Here is a 19,497-nt window from a genome sequence, read left to right on the forward strand (position 1 = left end):
TGAACAAAAATATGACAAAGTTATTTCTCAATATACTAATCAACACAGGAAGTATTTTATGGATGTTATTAACTGTAAGCAAGATGTACCTGAAATTTTGGCAGCAGTGTTGCATTGGTGCACAATACCAACATTGCAGTGCTGCAATTTTGGGCATATTTATATCAACAGTTGAATGTTGCCAGTCATATCAATTTCATCTTAACAATAAAAATGAAAATTCTGCCCATGCAAAGTAGTCTAGAAAATAAAGTAAAAGGAATGACATTTAAAAAAGTTGCCTTTGTAACATTACTGCTATTCTGCTTTTGTGATAAACTGCAGTAGTGCCAAGTGCTTATGAACACATTTCTACATTACTTCAATTCTTGTTGTTCCATTCTTCTTAACTTTTATTATATAATAAGCTAAGAAAATGATACACTGCTTTAAAGTTTCACTTATATTTTCTATGAAAAACACCAGGATCAAGAGAACTTACGTAACAAATGTTCCTATTATATATAATTCAATTATTCAATTATTGTTTCCCTGCTCTTAATTCCATTACCCATTCTTCGTCTTGCACACAACTACAGCCTGTGGCTGTATCTGCATTCTGAATTCCTCAATTTCTATAATCTTTCTAGGCAGAAACTGAAAAAGCCTGAGCAATGGGCAAAGGAGCTCTCAAATTTACAATTCTACGCACTTTATATAAATTCTTTTAAAAGAACAACTTCTATCTTTTGCAAATTCCTCCATCTACCTATGCCTGTTAAGAAAATATCCTGTTTCACCAGACAAGTTTTGAAAACTTATTCCAAAGCTCAGTGAGAAATTGAACAACTCAGAAGACCAAAGAGTCTTACTTAAATAAAGCCAGGTCTGTTTCAGAGACTGGGATATGGTATTTATAGATAAACAGTAAAGCAAACAAAAAACAACAAGAAGCCACCATGAGAAGGGGACAAACACCACAAACATTTTAGCCCTGAGACAACTGAATGCAGCTGAAATGACAATCTAAAAGGATGATTTTGTACAGGGAACTGGTAGTTAACATCTACCATTTAACATGGTAAGACTGTAAGCTGCAATTAAGGCCTGAAATTTTCACTTTACTCAACATTTATAAATAAGACAGCACAAGTAAGCAGAAACAGGATACTGGACAAGTGGACCTTTAGGTCTTCTACAGTACAGTCAACCTTCTGTGCTTACACAATTTTTTCCCCCCTTTTATAAAAAAGTAACAAACAAAACTCCACAAGCAATACATACACTGAGTTGTGTGTAAAATAAATATCTGAATTTAAAGGGAAATGTAAGTCTTTTTGGAAATCTTTCATTCTCATTTTCCCAAGCAGCTATAACATGTGAGATTAGGTTATATTAGTTTAATATATATGAAACCTCACATTGTTTTCAAATCTAGAATTTTTAAAGCAAACTATAGCAAGTACTATAAAATTGTGACCACATAATTTATGAGATTTTCTAGGAAAAAAAAATAACATTATGACCACTAAAACATGCCAAACTGGCAAGGAGAACTCTATCTCCAGTGCCTGAAGTTTCCACTTGAATGCTGGGAAAAGCAGGGACAAACCATTAGGCAAGAGAAAGAAAAACATAAGAGAATTTCTTTCATACTGTAAATACACAGTGAGTGATTTATCCATCATAAAAAGATACAGAGAAGTCTCTAAGTGAAGAGAAGAGCCAGAAAGGATACACCCAGCCAAAGTGAAGATTTCAGACAGGACAGTGAATCCCACAGCTCAGTCCTGCTCTGCATTGTGCAATCTGCACCCAGATTACACTGTCTGCCCTTTAAACACGGCTTGAAACTGAAAGTCTGGTGCTGAGTAATGCATTGGTAACACTTAGTAGAAGTTTCCTTTCCCTTCATTCCACAGATAAACCACACAACTTGTCACTGTACTTCCAAGGCAGGAATAGTGAATTAAATTAGGAGAAAGCACAAACACTTCCCAAGTATTTTCAGTTGGGCAAGCCAATCTTGCTGTCTTCTGCACTAGGAGTGGGCAGCAGTCAATGACACAGCCCTGCCCTGATACAAACCACTAAGATGCCTCAACCCCAAATACATTCTGTACTTTCACAGCCACCCCCCACTGCTTTTAAAGAGCTACAGCAGTAACATATAACATCATCTTTGCAACTGTTTACATTGCATCACATTATTTGTAATGTCACATTTGCATTACATTGTTGTCTACATTACTGTGAGAGTGAACAAGGCTGTGTGGGTGTTTGCCTGGGGGCCAAGGTTAATAACCCTGTAGTCTGGTACTAAAAATTTTAGTTTAAAATTATTTACACATTTTAAAATATTTCATGCATGGCATTATTTTTTCTTACCTCTCCAGCTTTTGCACAATCTTTGGCTCCTTTATGAAGGGCAGCCCAAGCATCTTCATATCTGAAGAGAAGACAAATTACTATTCTTACTGCGCTCTCCTTACAAAGGAATTCATGGATGTCACTGTGCTTATATTTACAGGTACTACCAGAAATTACAGCTTAAAAAGCTCTGTAATTCTTTCCAGTACTTACTGTTCTGCCAAGACAAATATACAGTGAGAAATAATGTCTTTTAAAGAAAAAGTGATCCATGCTTTTTCACCTGCTAACTGACATTAAAAGCTAAATGGACCCAACAATACTTACAAGACAAGTCACCACCTTAAACATCACTTGGAACTCAAATTAATTAATAAAATTTTAAAAATTAACAAGATTGTAATCATACATATACCACTTCCAATAAAAAAAAAAGGACAGAAGGAAATTGTATCAAACATGTCTAAGTTATGAAACCACAGACTAGGGCTCGGTGCTGGCCTCCTTCACCCCCTGCATTAAATACTGACTAAAGTCATCTTTATCCAGAACTTCAGTTTTATTAACATGACAGCACTTTGGGATTGGGCAAGCTTTAAACACATTTACCATTTATCATCACTCCCACACTACTAATTGCAGAACAACCAAAAACCTATTAGCAACACTTTGATTTTCCTCTCTAATTTCTTTCTTAAGAAATTAGATTTTTTAAATCTAATATAGGATGCAAACACTAATAAAGAAATGGAAGGTCATACCTGCTTAGTAATTCCAGTCCAGCAGAAAACTCTGGCAAACACTGAACAGTTCTATAAAGCAAATTGCAAATGTACAAAATTGTTAATGAAGGCTGTTATAAAAAATGTGCACACACACATCTGACAGACATGCTGAGCACAGAAATGTTTCCTCCTGCTCCTACTTTCACAAACATTTTGCCAATTTTGGTTTAAAATGCATTACACAGTGTATATTACAAGAATATTCCAAATCTAGGATTGCTTTTTTTCCTTGTTGTTTTATGATAGCCTATTCTTACCTGTTCTCAACCATGTCCATTAAAAACAAGTTTCATTCAATAATGTCTAAGTACAGTTAACAAAGATATAGGATGAATATAATTTTAACCTAAAAAAGGGCACAGAACTATTCTGGAAAAAAAAGACTACTACACAAGTTCATGTCCCTCAATACAGATATTCCACTTAATATATTCTACAATAAAAACAAATACTGTGCTAAGGAACCTTTGGCAGTTTAATGCTCTAATGATCTCCTACTCAATGCATACACTACCATTAATAACAGCTTGAAGTATAAAGACATCTTATTATAAGTTAGAGAAGATTAACAATTCAGTACTTCTAAGGATGCGAAGATGGTGATGTTATCCAAAATTTGTCTCTTGGAAGATCACCCAAATAGACTGTTCTGAATACCATCCAAACAATTTTAATGGGGGAAAAAAACTATCATAAATTAAACCTTCTTGTCCTTAAGGCAATGGAAAAGTGACAGAATCAGTGAAGTAGAAAGGGACCTCAGGAAGTTTCTATTGCAGTCCCCTGTTAAAACCAGCTATGAGATCAAAGCAGCTTTCTCAGGAAACTTTTCTCAGCTTTTCCTGTCTGATCATCTCTTGTTTCAACTTATGCCTACCATCTTTTGAGTTTCCACCACACACCAGTTTCCTCAATACCCACTTCACGTGTAATGGCAGGCTGCTGCTAGGTCTCCCAGAAGTCACCTATACTCCAGGCTGAACACTGCCCATCTCAGCCTTTCCTCATACACAGAGTTCCTGCCTCAACCATTTTGGTGGCCCTCCACTAAATTTCTCCAGAATATTAACACCTTTCTCACACTGGGGGACCAAACTGGACAGGATAGTTAGTGGTCTAAGGTGTGCCAAGTGCAAGGGACAACCACCTTTCTCAATCCCACTGTCTGGGTATTGTTTGCATCCCCATTAGCTGTTGGACTTCCCTGCTGCAAGGCATGTCCCTGGCTCACATTCTGCCTGCTGTCTGCCAAGATCTCCAGGGCCTTTTTAGCAAAGTTACTTCCCAGAGAGTCTGTCAGCCCCAGTCTGCATTGTTGCAGGGGATACTTTCTTCACAGGGAAACATGGAATTTGTACCTCTTGATTTTCAAGAGATACCTCTTGGCACATATGGTCCTAGGGGCTTTTATGGATTGAGTATCTTCAAGCCATCTTCACTCACTACTGGCCAGTCTCCTCGACCCCTTTCACTAAGCACAAGGCACTGAAGCCACAAAGGCATTAAATAACTCAACAACCTCTACATTTGCTGTAATTCAGCCCATTCATCACTAATCCCATGTTTTCTTTCAGCCTTCTATTACCAGTGCAGGACTAGTCGCTCTTCTTGTCCTTGACATGTCTTGCAAATGCCAGTTCCAGGTGAGCTCTAGCTTTCCTAAGGCTATTCCAGCATGCCAAAGAGGTCATAAAGAGCCATTAAACAGTTATCCTTGACACCCTCCCAGGGCACTTCTTGACTGCATACTGATGGGTTGTCCTTTCAGGAGCTGGAAGCTAAAGGCCCCCACAAGGGTTTAATGATACAGAAGCTTCCTCAAGTTATTTGGAGAAAACATCATTCTCTCCCTGGTCAGAAGGTCAGTGACAAACTCCCATTGTAACACCACCACCCTCACTGGCCTCTCCTTGGCTCCCATCCATATGCCCTGAGTCATCCTTACAATCAAGCTAAGCTGTGTTTGTCCCTGAACTTTATCAGCAAAGCAGAGGCCACCCCAGCATTCCCCTGTTTCTGATGCTTCAATTGGTTCACCCAGTGCTTGTCTCAAAAAGCAATGGATATTTATAATAGTACTCCAGAAGAACCAAAATACTATGGACTGGAAACACACAGAGAAGGCAGTTGCCTAAAATAGTTTTATTCAGACTTTCACCCATACTTAGTTTAGCCTCCATGGCTTGTCCATACAACTAGTCCTCTGTTAAAAAAAAAAAAAAATCTAAAATACCAGGATTCACAACTTAGGCCAGTTGATTTCAGATGCTTTATCTTTAGCACTTGGCTTGTTTTTAAATTAATTTGTGTCTACATAGTATGTTTTAATAAGAACATGCTTTACACTAAAGCATATCTGATTTTAAGAAGCAGCTCTCACAGATATTTACAGACAAGTAGTCTTTCCCTGCAGCTTATAAAGGTTGAAAAAATGAGCAGAGAACTAAAATGCAGAGGATGAATAAAACCCTTCAAATCCATGAAAGAAAGAAAAGAAAATCAGCACAATTATCAAAACTTCTTGAAATAGAAAACTGAAATATTTCATTGCACACATATTTTCCACAATAAAAAGGCTGCTATTGTTTTTACACTAAAAAAAAAAAACCCTGACTTACAATTTTAGGACATGAGATTCACAGAGATTGTAAACAATTACATTTCAGTGTAGCACAACCTGAATCTTCTATGAGGTACTACAATAACACTGCATATTCATTTAATTTAAATAGCAATTTATAAACTGATTGAAAGCCATTAGAAATTATTTAGGTCTATCAATGAAGGTTGTATTAAGCAATGCATTTGCTTTGGTTAAGCTTCTCTGTTGTCAAAATAGCATTTTGTAAAATTATATGCAAATGTTCTTGCAATTTGCTCATATATATGAGCCACTTCAAATTTTTCCTTAGCAAGAATATCTTATATTAAAGCTATATATTAAAACATTCAGAAGTACCTTTGCCTATTTTTCTTTGCATCTCTTGATTTGTCACCCAAAGTCTTCAACCTACAAATCAAAACACAAATCCATCAGACATTTGTAACACCAAAAATAGAGAACAAATTTTTTGAAAACATTCTGTTAATTCCAGTCAATTACAATTAATTTTTTTTTCATCTTGTTTCAGAAATAAATCAAATTTCCCTTAGTTTTGTGGAGACCCTCATATGAATTTATTTCCACTGAGACTGCTGCTAAATCTTTAGATTTTTTCCAGAAGTGCATCAGGCATCAGTTGTGTACAAAAGTCATTCACCTCTTGATACAATTTCCTTAGCAGACAGGAACTAAAGACCTGCCTAGAAATAACCAATCCAGCCCTGAGGAACACCATTTACAGGAAGAATTTACAATTTTCCTCCTGTGGCAAGGAAAAGCATGACAGTCACACATACACATGTGCCCACCTGCCATAAGTCTGCCAAAACCAGCAGAAGCAAAACTTTTCTTCTGCCAGCTTTCAGAACCCCCAGCAGCATCACCACAGTGCACTGGTACTGAGCATATCTGAGGCTTCTTTCACACACTGTCTATTTCAAACTGATTGGTATCTTGCTCCTTTAAAGAAAAAAAAAAACCAAAAAACCTCCAAACCAACCAAACAACCCTTCCCTGAACTCTTTCCACTCTTTATCAGTCAAGATATATATATATATATATATATATATATATATATATATATGTATGCTAGTCAAGTTGACACAGTGAGAACCAAACCTGCTGGCTATTCCCTGACCACCCAGGCAATGGCTGTCCTCAATTTCTAGGCCCTTTGTGGTCACAAAAAAGTTTTATTGCTCGGGACAGTAAGAAATAAATGACACAGACATAAGCAAGATAAAAATGAACTATGACACTCAAAGACATCCTCCACATATGACAGAGAGATCTGTAATCCTAAGTGACCCAGGGGCTGGGAAACAACCTAATATACAGACAGATATTCAGGCTGCTTTGAGGGGTAGTCAAATCACTCCCCCAGTCTTGATCAATTTTCCAGGAACTCAAAGAAACATCAAAGCTCTACAGCACACCAGGTGGTTTACAATTTGAGAGAAGACATGCTAAGGCAGGTCTCCTCTCCCTTTTACAGAGCTGTTTATAACAGCCAGGCCAAGTAGCAATAACCACAGCACACTGAGGAAGAACCCACTGCTGAGGGAAGCTGTGCAATTTGCCCTTCTGCACTGCCATGCTCCCCAGTTATGCAGCCCAGCCCAAAACAGCAGCACTCTTCTGCATCCATTCTGGTGGATTTTCCTCTGCCTGCAAAAGCTTGCTAACAGGTGAGTGGGTCAAAATTTAGATACCTTGCTCACAGGACACATAGACTTAGACAGCAGACACAAACGAGCAAGGAAGGCTAAACTGCTCTCCTTAAACCACACAACTCAGATTTAATCTTTTTCAGCAACACATACTCAGGAAGTGATATTATTTTCTTAGGAGTCCTGGAATACCTTCCCCCTCACAATTTCATGAAATTCAACTTGTTCTACTTCGCAAGGATTTATGTGTAGTTAACAAGTTGGCCACAACTTGACACCAAAAATACTTTCTTTGGGTTTTGAGAATTATACAATTTTAAGCTGAAGTCTCAACATCACAAAATGACCTCTTTTACCACTTTGGTGGGGTGCAGAACAGAGTAATCCAGAACACCAAGAAATTAGGGTGCATGGTCTAGGAAAGAACAGGGGGCAAACTAGGTCAACTTGTGTTCGTTCTGGGTACATGAGGACACTAAAAGAAAAAAATCCCTTCCACTACAGCCTCTGCCACTGTGTTTCTGAGATACTGGTTCCTGATGGGAAAAAAAAACAAACAAACAAACAAAAAAACCCAAACAAACAATCAAAAAAACCCCAAAACAAAAAAAAAAAAAACCAAACACCCAACCAACCAACCAAAAAAAAAAACAGAAAAAAACCCCCAACAATTACACCACAGATGAAAATACCACTTAAAGACAGGACACTGGAAAAAGTGCACATTAATGGAGCTGCCAAAACACAAAGATGGACATTATGAAATCAGGGACTGTTCTCAGAACAAAAAACTGCAACACCAGGAAGAAAGCAAAATACATGGAAATATACTGATTCCACTGCAGCAAGTAAGAAAAACACAAATACAGAACCACAGAGTTAAATGACTCTCAGATCTGGCATGTTATGACCTTCCTGTTGTTCTCTTTCACCATGTGAAAAACACCCTTTTCAAAAGAGCCTTACACTGTACTGAGATACCAACTCCTCTGAAAAGCAAAACAGAAAGACAGACAGAAATAAAGCAATGCTTCTGTCTGTATTTTTAAGACAGTTTAATATTCAGTTGGTGTTTGGTAAGATGAGACAGCATGCAAGAAATTTATCTGTTTGACTGGCAGCATCTTCTATCAGTTTCTCTTGACCATCATACACTGGTATACAAGTAAGTAATGATAAACTGCTTCTTTTAAGTTTCTGGGGTACACAGGGATTCCTCACTATATATAAATATTTACCATAGGGATATTACAAGGCAGCCTTAACACTGCCAAAGGCCACACAGTTTTTAAAAGTAATTGATTACAACACAATACTCCCCTGTGGCTCATCACGAGCCATCAGCTCTGCAGCACAGGCATGACCTTGTCCTCCGGCCACTCGCTGGCTTCCAGTGACACTCACTCGGGCCACCTGCTTGTACTAAAAACAGCATCGACACGGGGCCTACCCAAATAAACCTTGTCAGACAACGTAGGAAGAATATCTTTCTACTTTTTATTGCAAGCGTAGGGCTGTTCCATCCGCTTATCCTGCGCTCCTTTTCCCCAAGTAACTCATCTTCCAAGGAAAAGCAAGTTTCTCCACACACCAAGCGGCGCCCAGAAACGCTCTTTAAGGGATTACGCTGATCCATGAAACCTCGAAGGCCGGTAACTTCATAAAAAATTCAAGCGCGTTAATTGACCCCATTCACGTCTTCTCTCACAACAGCGGTCTGTCTGTCCCTCTCTCTCTCTCTCTCTCTCCTTCCCCTGACCGCAGCTGCTTCCCGGGCACCGCAGCTCCTCCTCCTGCTCCCCAGAGCTGCCCGCGGCACCGCAGGTCCCGACAGCCCGCCATCAGCCGCCCAGCCCAGGCGGGAACACGGCGGGATTCGGGACCTTGGAGCCGCTTTTCCAGCCCGTCCCCGCACTCAGGAGGGCACCCCGGGTGACAGAGCCCGGCAGTGCCTCCCGTCTGCGCAATCTCCTCCTCTTCCTCCCTCCCGGTGCCAGTCCACGCCTCCCCGGCCCCCGGTCACCTGCTTTCCCCCCCTGCCCTGCCGGGCTGCGGGCCGCGGGCTCCTCTCCCGCTGCCCCCGCCAGCCCCGCGGTGCCGCAGCGATACCCACCCGGCGGAGAGGTCCTGCTGGACGCTCAGCAGCCGCTCCCGCAGCGTCTCCAGCATCTTCCCGGCCTTTCCCGGCTGCGAAGGCCAGCGCCGGAGGGCGGGCCGCGGGCGGGGCTCGGCTCAGCTCCCGCCCCGGTGCCGCCTCCCCTCGGCCCGCCCCGTGCCTTCCGCCCCTCCCGGCTCCCGGCGCGTCCTGGCGGGGTCGGGAGCGGGGAGGTTTGTTTGGGAGAGCTGAACCCCTCGTTCTGTGTCCCCCGTGGTGCGAGGGTAAAGCTGCCTTTTTAAAGCCCGGGCGGCATCAAGGACAGATCTTGAGCAGCGTGCGAATCCCTGAAGTTACGGCTTTTCAGAGGTTATTTTAGAGACCACAGGAAAGCGCCTTGGCAGGTTGGGACCCTCACCAGAGGGATTTTGACTTCAGCGACGGTAGCATAGGAGTGACCTCCTTAGCGATACAAAGTCGATCAAGGGACTGGAGCATCTCTTTTACGAGGAAAGGCTGAGGGGGCTGGGCCTGTTCATTCAGCCTTGAGAAGAGGCAAGTGAGGGGGAAGAGCCCATATAAATGTCTGTAAGTGTCCGAAGGGAGGGTGCCGAGAGGATGTCACCAGGCTCTGCTGGGTGGTGCCCAGCCATAGGACAGGAGGCAGCAGGTGTAAAATGATGCTCAGGAAGTTCCACCAGAATACGAGGAAGAACTTGACGGTGTGGGTGACCAAGCACTGGAACAGGTTGCCCAGAGAGGTTGTGGTTTCCCTGATTGGATATATTCAGGGTGCATCTGGATGCAATCCTGTGCCATGTGCTCTGGGATGACTCTGCTTGAGCAGGGAGGTTGGAGCAGGTGACCCACTGTGGTCTATTCCAACCTGACCTATCCTGTGAACTCAGGGAATAAGGTTCTGTGACAAAATCTTAAAAGTACAGGAAGCAAATTCACTGGGTGTCCCTAGGGTTGCCAGGTTCTTGGACTAAGGGATGGATGATAACCTTTCAAAGTCCTTGCAAAGCTGGTGGTTGAATTGTTTGTCTATGTGTCCCTCCACTATTTTCTTTGGAGACAGCTTTATAGATACTAGCGATTTTTACAAACAATGACCTAAGAGAAAAAAGGCTGTTCTTACAAATAGTAAATAATCAGGTGAAAAGTTTAAATTAAATTTCTAGGTACTGTCTGCTAAAATAATAATTGTTAGGAGTCATTCAGCAAATCTTCAGACAATTTAAGTGGAATGAAGACCTTTTCAGAACAATTGGCCAGTCTTTCTGGATGGCTGTGTTTACAGCTACAGTAACAGGAAGACAGTCTCACACCCTATTAATGTTTGAATGACAGGGACATAGGATTTAGGTGGATCTGAGAAATCTTAGACTTTAGTTTAATTGAGACTTCAACTTTTAGAGAAAGATGATATTTCAAAGTCAAAACATTTTATTTTCTAACCAATTCAATTTCAGTTGAAAATTACAAAAAATATTAAGAGCACATTACAAGGAGAATGTGTGCAGAGAGCCACTGCTGGAAGTTATTTGATACTTACTGCAGAAGTATATTCAGGAGTGGTTGGAGGTACTTTGAATCAACTGGAAAATTGATGCCATAATCCCAACACAGCTTCTGTGCTTTCAGAAGAGTGTATGACCTATAGATTGTTTCTGCTTTGGCTTATGGGAAAAAAAAGTATTGCTCTGTGGCAGAAATTCAAATTAAAAGCTAAATGCCTGCTAAAAGAAAAATAGTTGGGTTGATATTCCAAACATTGAAATTGATGTAGCTTGCCTTATCTTGAGGTCAGAAAGACAGCTTTCATGGCAGGCTGCATATAAAGTTATGTTAAAAAAAATAAAATATGACATTTAGAAGGTATTTTTCTCATGCTTGACCTAACAACAATATCTGAAAATAGAGACTTCCCACTCGCCTGCACAGTTAATTCTTCAGTCAAGGGGGGGAAGGCCTTGAATCAAATGTTTTCTGATGTATTCACAGACACGCATTGCAAATGCTGACAAAAGCTGTGCAATCTGGCTTTATGTAATGTATGTTACAGGAATTAAAGTGATCAGAAGACAAGGGAGGGGTTTTAACCTTTAATTTTCAGCTTTCCTTTGAGAAATCGTATTAATTTCTTCAGTGTTACATATTTTCAATTTTCTGTGAATGGTTTTTATCAGCGGCGGCCCTGCTAATTCACAGTGAATAAGCACTTTTAGACTCCATTGCTACTTTTGCAGTTAGAAAAACTATTCATAAACTGCTGTACAGTTTTGTTTCACATGTCTGTGTAGGATTTGGGAAAAGAAATGTGTTGAGATAGTATTAACAGTCACTAATTCTAGAAGTACAAAACTGGAAGAAACTTCTAAAAGCACATCCCCTGCTCAAGGGCTGTGATGAATTATAAATACTCCGTGTAAACTTTGTTTGGTTCTTAGGAATTTTAAATTAAGGAGATTCTGCAAGCTCCTTATCAGCTCACTTGTTTAGCTTGATCTTCTTTTTTGTTTCTAGAGTGAATAGGCCTTCTCTTTTTATCCCCTTGTAGTCAGTTTCCAAACTTCTTTTATGTGTTGGTCTGATGTAGAGATTCCCCAGTTTGTACAGAAAGTGCAGAGCTATAACATTTCCATCACTAAAACTGAATTACATTGCTTCATTTTGAACACAAGTTACATATTGATACTAATTTATTAATATTCATGCACATTAACAATTAATTTAACAGCTCTGAGACAGATCCTTCAGGTGTTAGTTCAGCCCAGTGCCACCTAAAATTCTGCCAGGGCCTTTGGGTCAAGTTTTCTAGAGATAAAATTAATGCTAAATAAATTTTTACTATCAATGATCTGCTCTGCTCATTTAGTAATTTAGTAGTTCAGGGCTGGTTATTTGATATTAATTCTGACCTGAATTTGAGCTAGGACTTCCTAGTTTATCCTTCTGCTTCTCTGATACAAGCACATGTAGTACCTTCTGCAAACCCACTGTGACTGGGTCTACTGGTCTGTACAAAAAATGCATAGGCATTCTGTGCTTTGCACATCTATAAAGAACAGTGATACTAGTCAGTAGCAATAAATCTTTAGAGCAAAACACAGAAATGTATTTGACTTTGTAACTCTTATGTCCAATGAAGATTTCTTTTATTTTCTAGATCTGCCTCCTTTAGAAGCATAAATTAGGCTACAATTCTATAACAGATTTTGCTGTACAAAGTCATCCATAGTCATGCCTTTCCATAATTCCACCTTTTCCTAGGCTTTGATGACCCCCATTTATATTGACTTTAGATTAAGACTGTTCTGAAAGAGTGATGCTGCAGATACCAGGCTCGTGCTTGTTAAGCTTTTCAGTGAAAGATCATTTTAAATAAATGCTGATATGTTGTTAAATGTAGTTTGTTTAGGTATCTATCTAGTTTATGTCTTGATCTCTTCTTTTGAGTGCAGTTAGCTTGATAACATCCAATATGACATTCTCAAATTGACTAGAAATAGTGAATAAAACTCTCAGCCCTTTCAGAATCTCTCAGGTTTGTAGAAGTAACTTATTTCCTCTTCTCCTTAAGTCTCGCTGATAGTATGGTTTAACAAACTTTATATTTTGGGTGCAAATTTAAGACTTTGGTTTTAATAATCTGTAGAATATAATTTAAACATGGCTAGTAGATATTATAGCTCTTCTATACATATTTTGTTTTGCTAGCTGGATCTGTACTGATATAAAGCTTAAATATTGTTAGAAATACCTGAGACAAACTTTAATTCTAAAAATCTGCTGTTGTAATTGATAAAGATTTTAATGAAAGTGTTTAAAGATCTGATTCAACATTTCTTGCAGGAATTCCATTGCATGCTGAAAAGAAAGGTTGGCACCTATCAAAAAGTTTTATATGCCCAAAACTTCAGTGGGGTTACATTATATCAGTGGAAACTAAACTTAAGCATTAATCCTAAGAGCTATCTGTCATAGTCTCATTTATCCTGAGGCCTCATTACCATTTCTAGCAGCTTCTTCTTTTCCAAATTAACCTTTAGAGCTTTCTAATAAGAGTTAATTTCTGCTCTTATTTGTACTAACTCTTGGGGTTTAGCTATGTAATAGTCTCTGCAGCTAATACAAAGTTTTTATGTTATATGAACAGAGAATATTTTTTTATCTCAATGAAGGAAATTATGAGGGAGGGGTTTTCTTTTATTTGTGTGTTTGGAATTTCAATTTTTTTTTCCCCCTGTACCTAGCAGAAGAAGAAATAGACTGTAATCATTCCTAGTCCTAAAGAGAACTGGAAGAATAATTTCTGCAAACCAAGTTAAAATATTCTTAATTCAGTTACACAAGAACAAGTACGGTACTTAATCTCCAGGTTAATATACGTACAAAGAGCTGGTTTAGATGTTAACTTTTTAATGGACTACCTTTTTGATAGCATGAAAGTGAATTATAATTCTCAAATAATAATCAAATCATGACTTGCTTCAGTTTCACTGTTTCTATGAAAAAGACTGGGGGGAGAGGCACATTGTAGCAATAGATAAAAATAATGGCGAATTCCTTGGTTCTCACCTCCCACTCCCTTACATTGTATCTAGTGAATGAAGACATGATGAACTCCTACCTTTCTGAACTATTGGAAGAAATTGGGGGTGGAGGGAATCAGTGGCTAAGCAGAGTTATGAAGCTAAACAGGCATTAGGATCCTCCTTCTGCTGGACCTTAATTGCTCTTGGGGGGAGGAAGAGAGCACATACCTTGGGACAGGCAGATTCCAAGGGCAGCCAGCAGTTATACCTGACTGGATGAGGTGGTAAAACATGTCCTGATGTGCTGGGAGTGACCATCTCAACATGGCTGCTCTAACTCTCCTAATTCAGTGGGACAACTTTGTGTTTCTTAATCTTCAGTCACAGCTGTGTGCACTCATGGAGATGTTGATAAAAATTTTGCTGTCACCACTGAAGCTGGCAGACCCTGAAAACTATTTAGAAAGCAGGATATGGGCTCCTGTTATCTTTCTCCTCATCTTCTTTTCTGCCTTCACTTTATTTCTGGTCTTTAGTATTTTTACTGCATGCGATTGCAAGCTCTAGGTTTCTCCACCAGTGAGCTTGCAAGTGGAAGTTGGGCCTGAAACTGTAATTTCAACTGTTACTGAAGTTATCTGTCATTTTTGTGTGCTCTTGCTATGAAAGTATTGGATAGGTCAGCAGTGGTCCCAGAGTACTTCAGTTCCTTTTGTCTCTTCCTAAATTAGTTGACTTGACTGTGACACTGTGTAAAAGACCACAAAGCAGGATTTTCATCTATCAAAAGAACAACTAATAGGAAGGATGCCTCAAAAGCAAGGACTTTATTTAAAACTTTATCATTTGGATTCTCTCAGTATCTTGAAACTTCTGTACAAGTAAGTTCTTTAAATTTAATAATACAGCAACTTCCAAAAAGAAAGTGAGGATCATAACTCCTGCTGGTGAATGTATTTGAGAGTGTCCTGATTTTGAGAAAAGGAAAAAGCACTCAGCAAACCAGCCAGTTCCACTAGAGGGCATGGCTGTGCATAGAAAAGCAAAATAGAGATGTGAGAGTATTTATTTCTGTGCAAGGGCATGTATCTCAGATGAGGAAAATTTTACTGATGATGTAATTTTAAAGTACAATTCATGGCTTATTTCATCTCACAAGGACACCTTAAAAACCACCACTGGTTTGGGTGGTACCAAGCTCAAGTGTGTAGTGGCCAGCTGGCATTTGGCATAGTCACAGGGTTGTTTTTACATAAGCTCCTTTCTCCTGGTTAAGCTGGGTGGGGAGATCTGTGTTACACTGTTTCACATGGTGTTTTAAGCACAGGTGGACAACCCTCATGAACCAAAGCAGAGGCCAGAGTCTCCTGACCCTGCCTCCCAGCAGAATATTAGTTTATGCCATTTCCAGTGACTCTCACACTGGTTCTTCTGTGGAAATGGTCTGAGGGGCTGCACTTGGTAGCAACTGGCTGAAGAAAACATATGTAGACTGCATAATTTGCATAACTAACCTTGACCATGATGTCAAGGAAATTAAAAAGATGTATTAAGCATGAATGAATGCCCTACAATGGTATTTGGAGTAGTATTAAGTAGTTACATTGTGTCTGCTGTTTTTATTGCACTTGTGAGTAATTTTGCTAGAGTAGGCATTTTATCCTGTCATTAGATGTTCCCCATGGCTATGGTTGATTTTAGGAAAAAGTCGTGTGTTTTCTGTGTCATTGCAGTGCCAGAAAATGCTGGTGTGACTTTAGGATCAGGCTTACAGGGACATTGGGATGGTAAAAACCCTAACAGAACCTGTGTGTTTTGGAGGTGTTCTGGGAGGGGAGCCCCCCGCCCCGCTGTATTCCCAGTCTGCTCTACTGGGGTCTCTGTGCTGGCATAAGGAAAGCACAGGAATGCTGATGGCAGAGAAGGGACTGCAAGCATGTAGGAAACTGCTGCTAGTGGGTGGGATGTGCCATGAAGCACAAGGGGCTTTTAGTCAAATAAAATACACATTTCCCCAGTGCTTACTGCTCTGTTTAAGTTCTTCTGTGTTACATCCAATTTTCTATGAACGTGACCAATTTCTGTTCCCCTGGATGTCAGAAGCATGGTTTGAGGGAAGTGCAATGATACCCAGACTGAGATTCTGGAAGGACAAGCGTATTATGTGTCAGTTTTATTGATCAGAGGCAATTAGCTCAGCCAAACCCAATTAGGACACAGTTTTAGTTTTAGGCACACAGACATTAATCACTCATTATCCAAGTGAACTCTAAAGGGAATTACAACAGACTAACAGAATAAAATGGCTGTCCCTTTGCTGTTAATGGAGGAGTTTTCTAGATTTGTATTTGGTAATGTACTGCTTGTTTTGCTGACTTCCTCTTACATTAAATCTGCTCGTATTTTTTGCACTTTTTTCCATCAATAAGATCTTAATCGTCTGTCGTTCTGGCCTTTCTTGTGACAAATATCATCCCATGAGTGATTTTAATGGATTTTTCCCCCTTTCATTTTTTCCCTGTTAACTCCTCCCCTTGCTTGCTGCTCTTGCTTAAGGCAATTTTTGTTGAAGCCTTCTGGCTGACTGCCTAGCATTTGGCTAATAACTCTGTGCAATTGTCAACTTCGTACTGTTTTAGCATTTGAAATCAAATTCTCTTTCCTGATTTTATATGGGTCTGCTGTTTACTAGTTCATTATGCACAGAATCTAATCCACTTATGCTGTAAGTAGCCTGGAGACAGAGACGGGGTATTTTTATCATCATGTTGTATTTTATTTATTGAGCATAATTCAGTTTGAATGAAATGAAATAGAATGGTTCTTGTACTTCTGCAGAACTTTCTTATCACAGTACATTTTGTCAGTTTGATTTATTTTATCTGTCTATTTACTGTTGTTGTGACAACCCAGAGTTGCTTTACTAGCTACAGTAAAAGTATCTCATCCTCCTGGAAAGTACTTCATATTTCAAATTACATAGCTTCAGGCTGGACCTGAGAATTGCACAGGCAAGTTTTGATTTAAAGTGTTGTCTGCTGGCTCTCTCTCAGTTTTCTTCTGCTTTTTTTTTTAGGTATGCTTTTTGCTTGGAAAGTAGCTATCATTGCTGAATATCAAGGTCTATTAGATGTAGACAAATATTGTTCATATGAAAAACACTGAGACAAAAATGCCAAATGCTCATATTTAGGTGCCTGATTTATGACATAGGCTTTTGAGATCATTAAAAGTGGGATGTGCCCATTCTGCAACATCTGAAAATAAAAACATTTTGGTGCCAAATTTAAGCCACCTTGTTTTGTCATTCTGACCTGTATAACCCAGCACACAAAATGGAAAAACTGTATTGGACCTGTCTATTGATGCTATACTGCTGTGAGATATAGTACTGGTTTTCTGTAGAAAGTCTTCATTGTAGGGGCTTTCCAGGAATGAGAGAATGTGAGGTTAATGTTTTTCAGACCAAGGCTCTGACATGGAATGCGTGGCAGGCTTAAAGAGCCTTCAGCAAAATACGTGTACTAAAATGAGGAAGAGGAAATACATTGCCTTGAGAGATGCATCTGAAACCTTCCCTTTTCCCATCAGCAAAGGGAACTATGTAACATGTGAGATTATTATTTTTATTCTCAGAAGAGTTATAAATGTTATTCATAACCAGAAACCTTTCCTGGTATATATACTTTTAAGATAGTCAGAGGCCTTCAAATGTATCATACGTCCTTTCTATTGGGAAATGACAAAAAAAAAAAATAAACCTAGAGTGTTTCCAGCATGGCCTTGCAACAAGGAATTTTACTTCTTTCAAAAATTATTTAAGTCCTTTCAGTACAATGTAGCAAACAGTGTTTCAGTAATTCACATACTCAACTTTTAACTTTTTTATGTTAATATTGTGGTATTATTGTTTACATAGCAATAATATTCATGTCTAGTAGCCAAACATCCAGTTGTTCTCATAGAGCAATTCTATGCCATTCAGCGTGGTTTTATTGTATACATTCATTGTGTACTCAAGCAGTATGACAGGGAGGTACAAGAACTCTGAACTGTTCTCAGCTTTTAAACTGAAAACTAGTTTCACTCCAAAGGTATGTATTCAAGATCATAAGTCTAGCTTAGAGCCCTTTGCTTGTCCGTCTCTCTTATCTTCACAAAAGATCAAGTTTTTATTTTTTCTTTTCCTAGCTATATCCTGCATCCCACAGCTTCCACTAGGAAATTGTTTTTACTGAGTAAGCAGTAAACAGATCCATCTAAATGCTCTTGTTCATATTGGCACTTTCTGTACATATTAAAGGCTTTGCTCACATCTGCCTTGACGTTGCAAAATTACCCTATGTGTTTAAACAGTATGTTGAACAGGAAGAAAATATATTTTATGAATATAGCTGCGTTGGTGGGTCCAACCACCACAAGAACCCACGATGTGCCCTTGTGTCAAAGGAGGTTAATGGAACCCTGTACTGCACTAGAAGGATGTGCTGGGGGTAGTCACAGCAGGTCAGAGGAGGTGATCTGGATCTGTGCCCTGTTTTTAGCAGTGATGAGGCCACACCTGGAGTGCTGTGTCCAGTTCTGGGCTCCCCAGTACAAAGGAGACATGGCTATAGGGGAGAGGGTCCCGAGAACAGCTACAGAGATGATCAGGGAACTGAGGAATCCTCCCTGTGGAGAAAGGCTGAGGGGGCTGGGGCACTCCTAGAAAAGATAAGTTTCATGGAAGATGTTTTCAAGGTCTTATCAGGTATCAAATACCTGAAGGGAGACTGAGAAGAGCCAGGCTCCTTTCATTGGTGCCCAGTGACAGGACCAAAGACAACCGGCACAAACTGAAACACAGGAGGTTCCTTCTGAACATCAGGAAGCACTGTTTCATTGCAAGAGTGACCAAACACTGGCAAAGGTTGCTCAGAGAGGCATTGGACTCTCCCTCCTTGGAGATACTCAAAAGCCATGTGGACATGGTCCTGGGCAACTGGCTCTCCGTGACCCTGCCTGGGTAGGGGGGCTTGGGCCAGGTGGACTCTAGAGGTCCCTGCCAAAACCAACCCTTCTGTGATTCTCTGATCTCTTCTTTTCTTGGAACACCATACTAAGTTTTCAGTTTATAACTGCTTATTGATTCATTGGTACTTCCTTTTTACTCATGCATACAACTTTTGGAAGTAACGTGTTCACTGACGACACAGATCTTTGAAAATAGAGGTTTCCTTAAATTTTATGGGGAAGGCTGAGCTAAAATGGTGATTATTTGATTCTCACTGTAATGACTTTACTGTATTGCTTTAATTAGCCAGTGGTATGTTTTTTGCTTCCAATTAATCATCAGTATTTAAGAGTGATTCAGTAATTTCAAATTATCTCATTTGATACTGAGAGTTCTGAAGATGCTTTCTGAATATCAGTAAATGAAGATTCAAATATATACAAACATACATTATTTAAATAT

At 39.6% G+C, this 19,497-nt stretch overlaps 1 protein-coding gene and 1 long non-coding RNA gene across 6 annotated transcripts in view; one reads left to right on the forward strand and one right to left on the reverse strand.

Moving 5' to 3' along the window:
* DTNBP1 (dystrobrevin binding protein 1) overlaps positions 1 to 19,497 on the reverse strand; it is a 132,867-nt gene that overhangs the window by 56,292 nt on the left and 57,078 nt on the right. The window contains exons 1-4 of one of the 4 annotated variants that reach the window (XM_064423691.1): positions 9,520 to 9,653; positions 6,094 to 6,144; positions 3,111 to 3,161; positions 2,368 to 2,428 (exon numbers count right to left, since the gene is read on the reverse strand). In XM_064423691.1, coding sequence (XP_064279761.1) covers positions 2,368 to 2,428; positions 3,111 to 3,161; positions 6,094 to 6,144; positions 9,520 to 9,575 — 219 coding nt within the window. In that variant the 5' untranslated portion in view covers positions 9,576 to 9,653. Of the gene's footprint in view, positions 1 to 89; positions 234 to 2,367; positions 2,429 to 3,110; positions 3,162 to 6,093; positions 6,145 to 9,358; positions 9,383 to 9,519; positions 9,654 to 19,497 lie in introns of those variants that run through there. The other 3 variants (XM_064423715.1, XM_064423704.1, XM_064423697.1) reach the window with 3 other exon arrangements.
* Positions 9,702 to 19,497, forward strand: part of LOC135302818 (uncharacterized) — a 52,128-nt gene continuing 42,332 nt past the window's right edge. For both annotated transcript variants that reach the window (XR_010364401.1, XR_010364400.1), the window contains exon 1: positions 9,702 to 9,905. This is a non-coding gene — a long non-coding RNA (uncharacterized LOC135302818). The remainder of the gene's footprint in view (positions 9,906 to 19,497) is intronic.

The sequence above is a fragment of the Passer domesticus genome, chromosome 1 (genome assembly GCF_036417665.1).
Source record: "Passer domesticus isolate bPasDom1 chromosome 1, bPasDom1.hap1, whole genome shotgun sequence".
Classification (NCBI taxonomy): Eukaryota; Metazoa; Chordata; class Aves; order Passeriformes; family Passeridae; genus Passer; species Passer domesticus.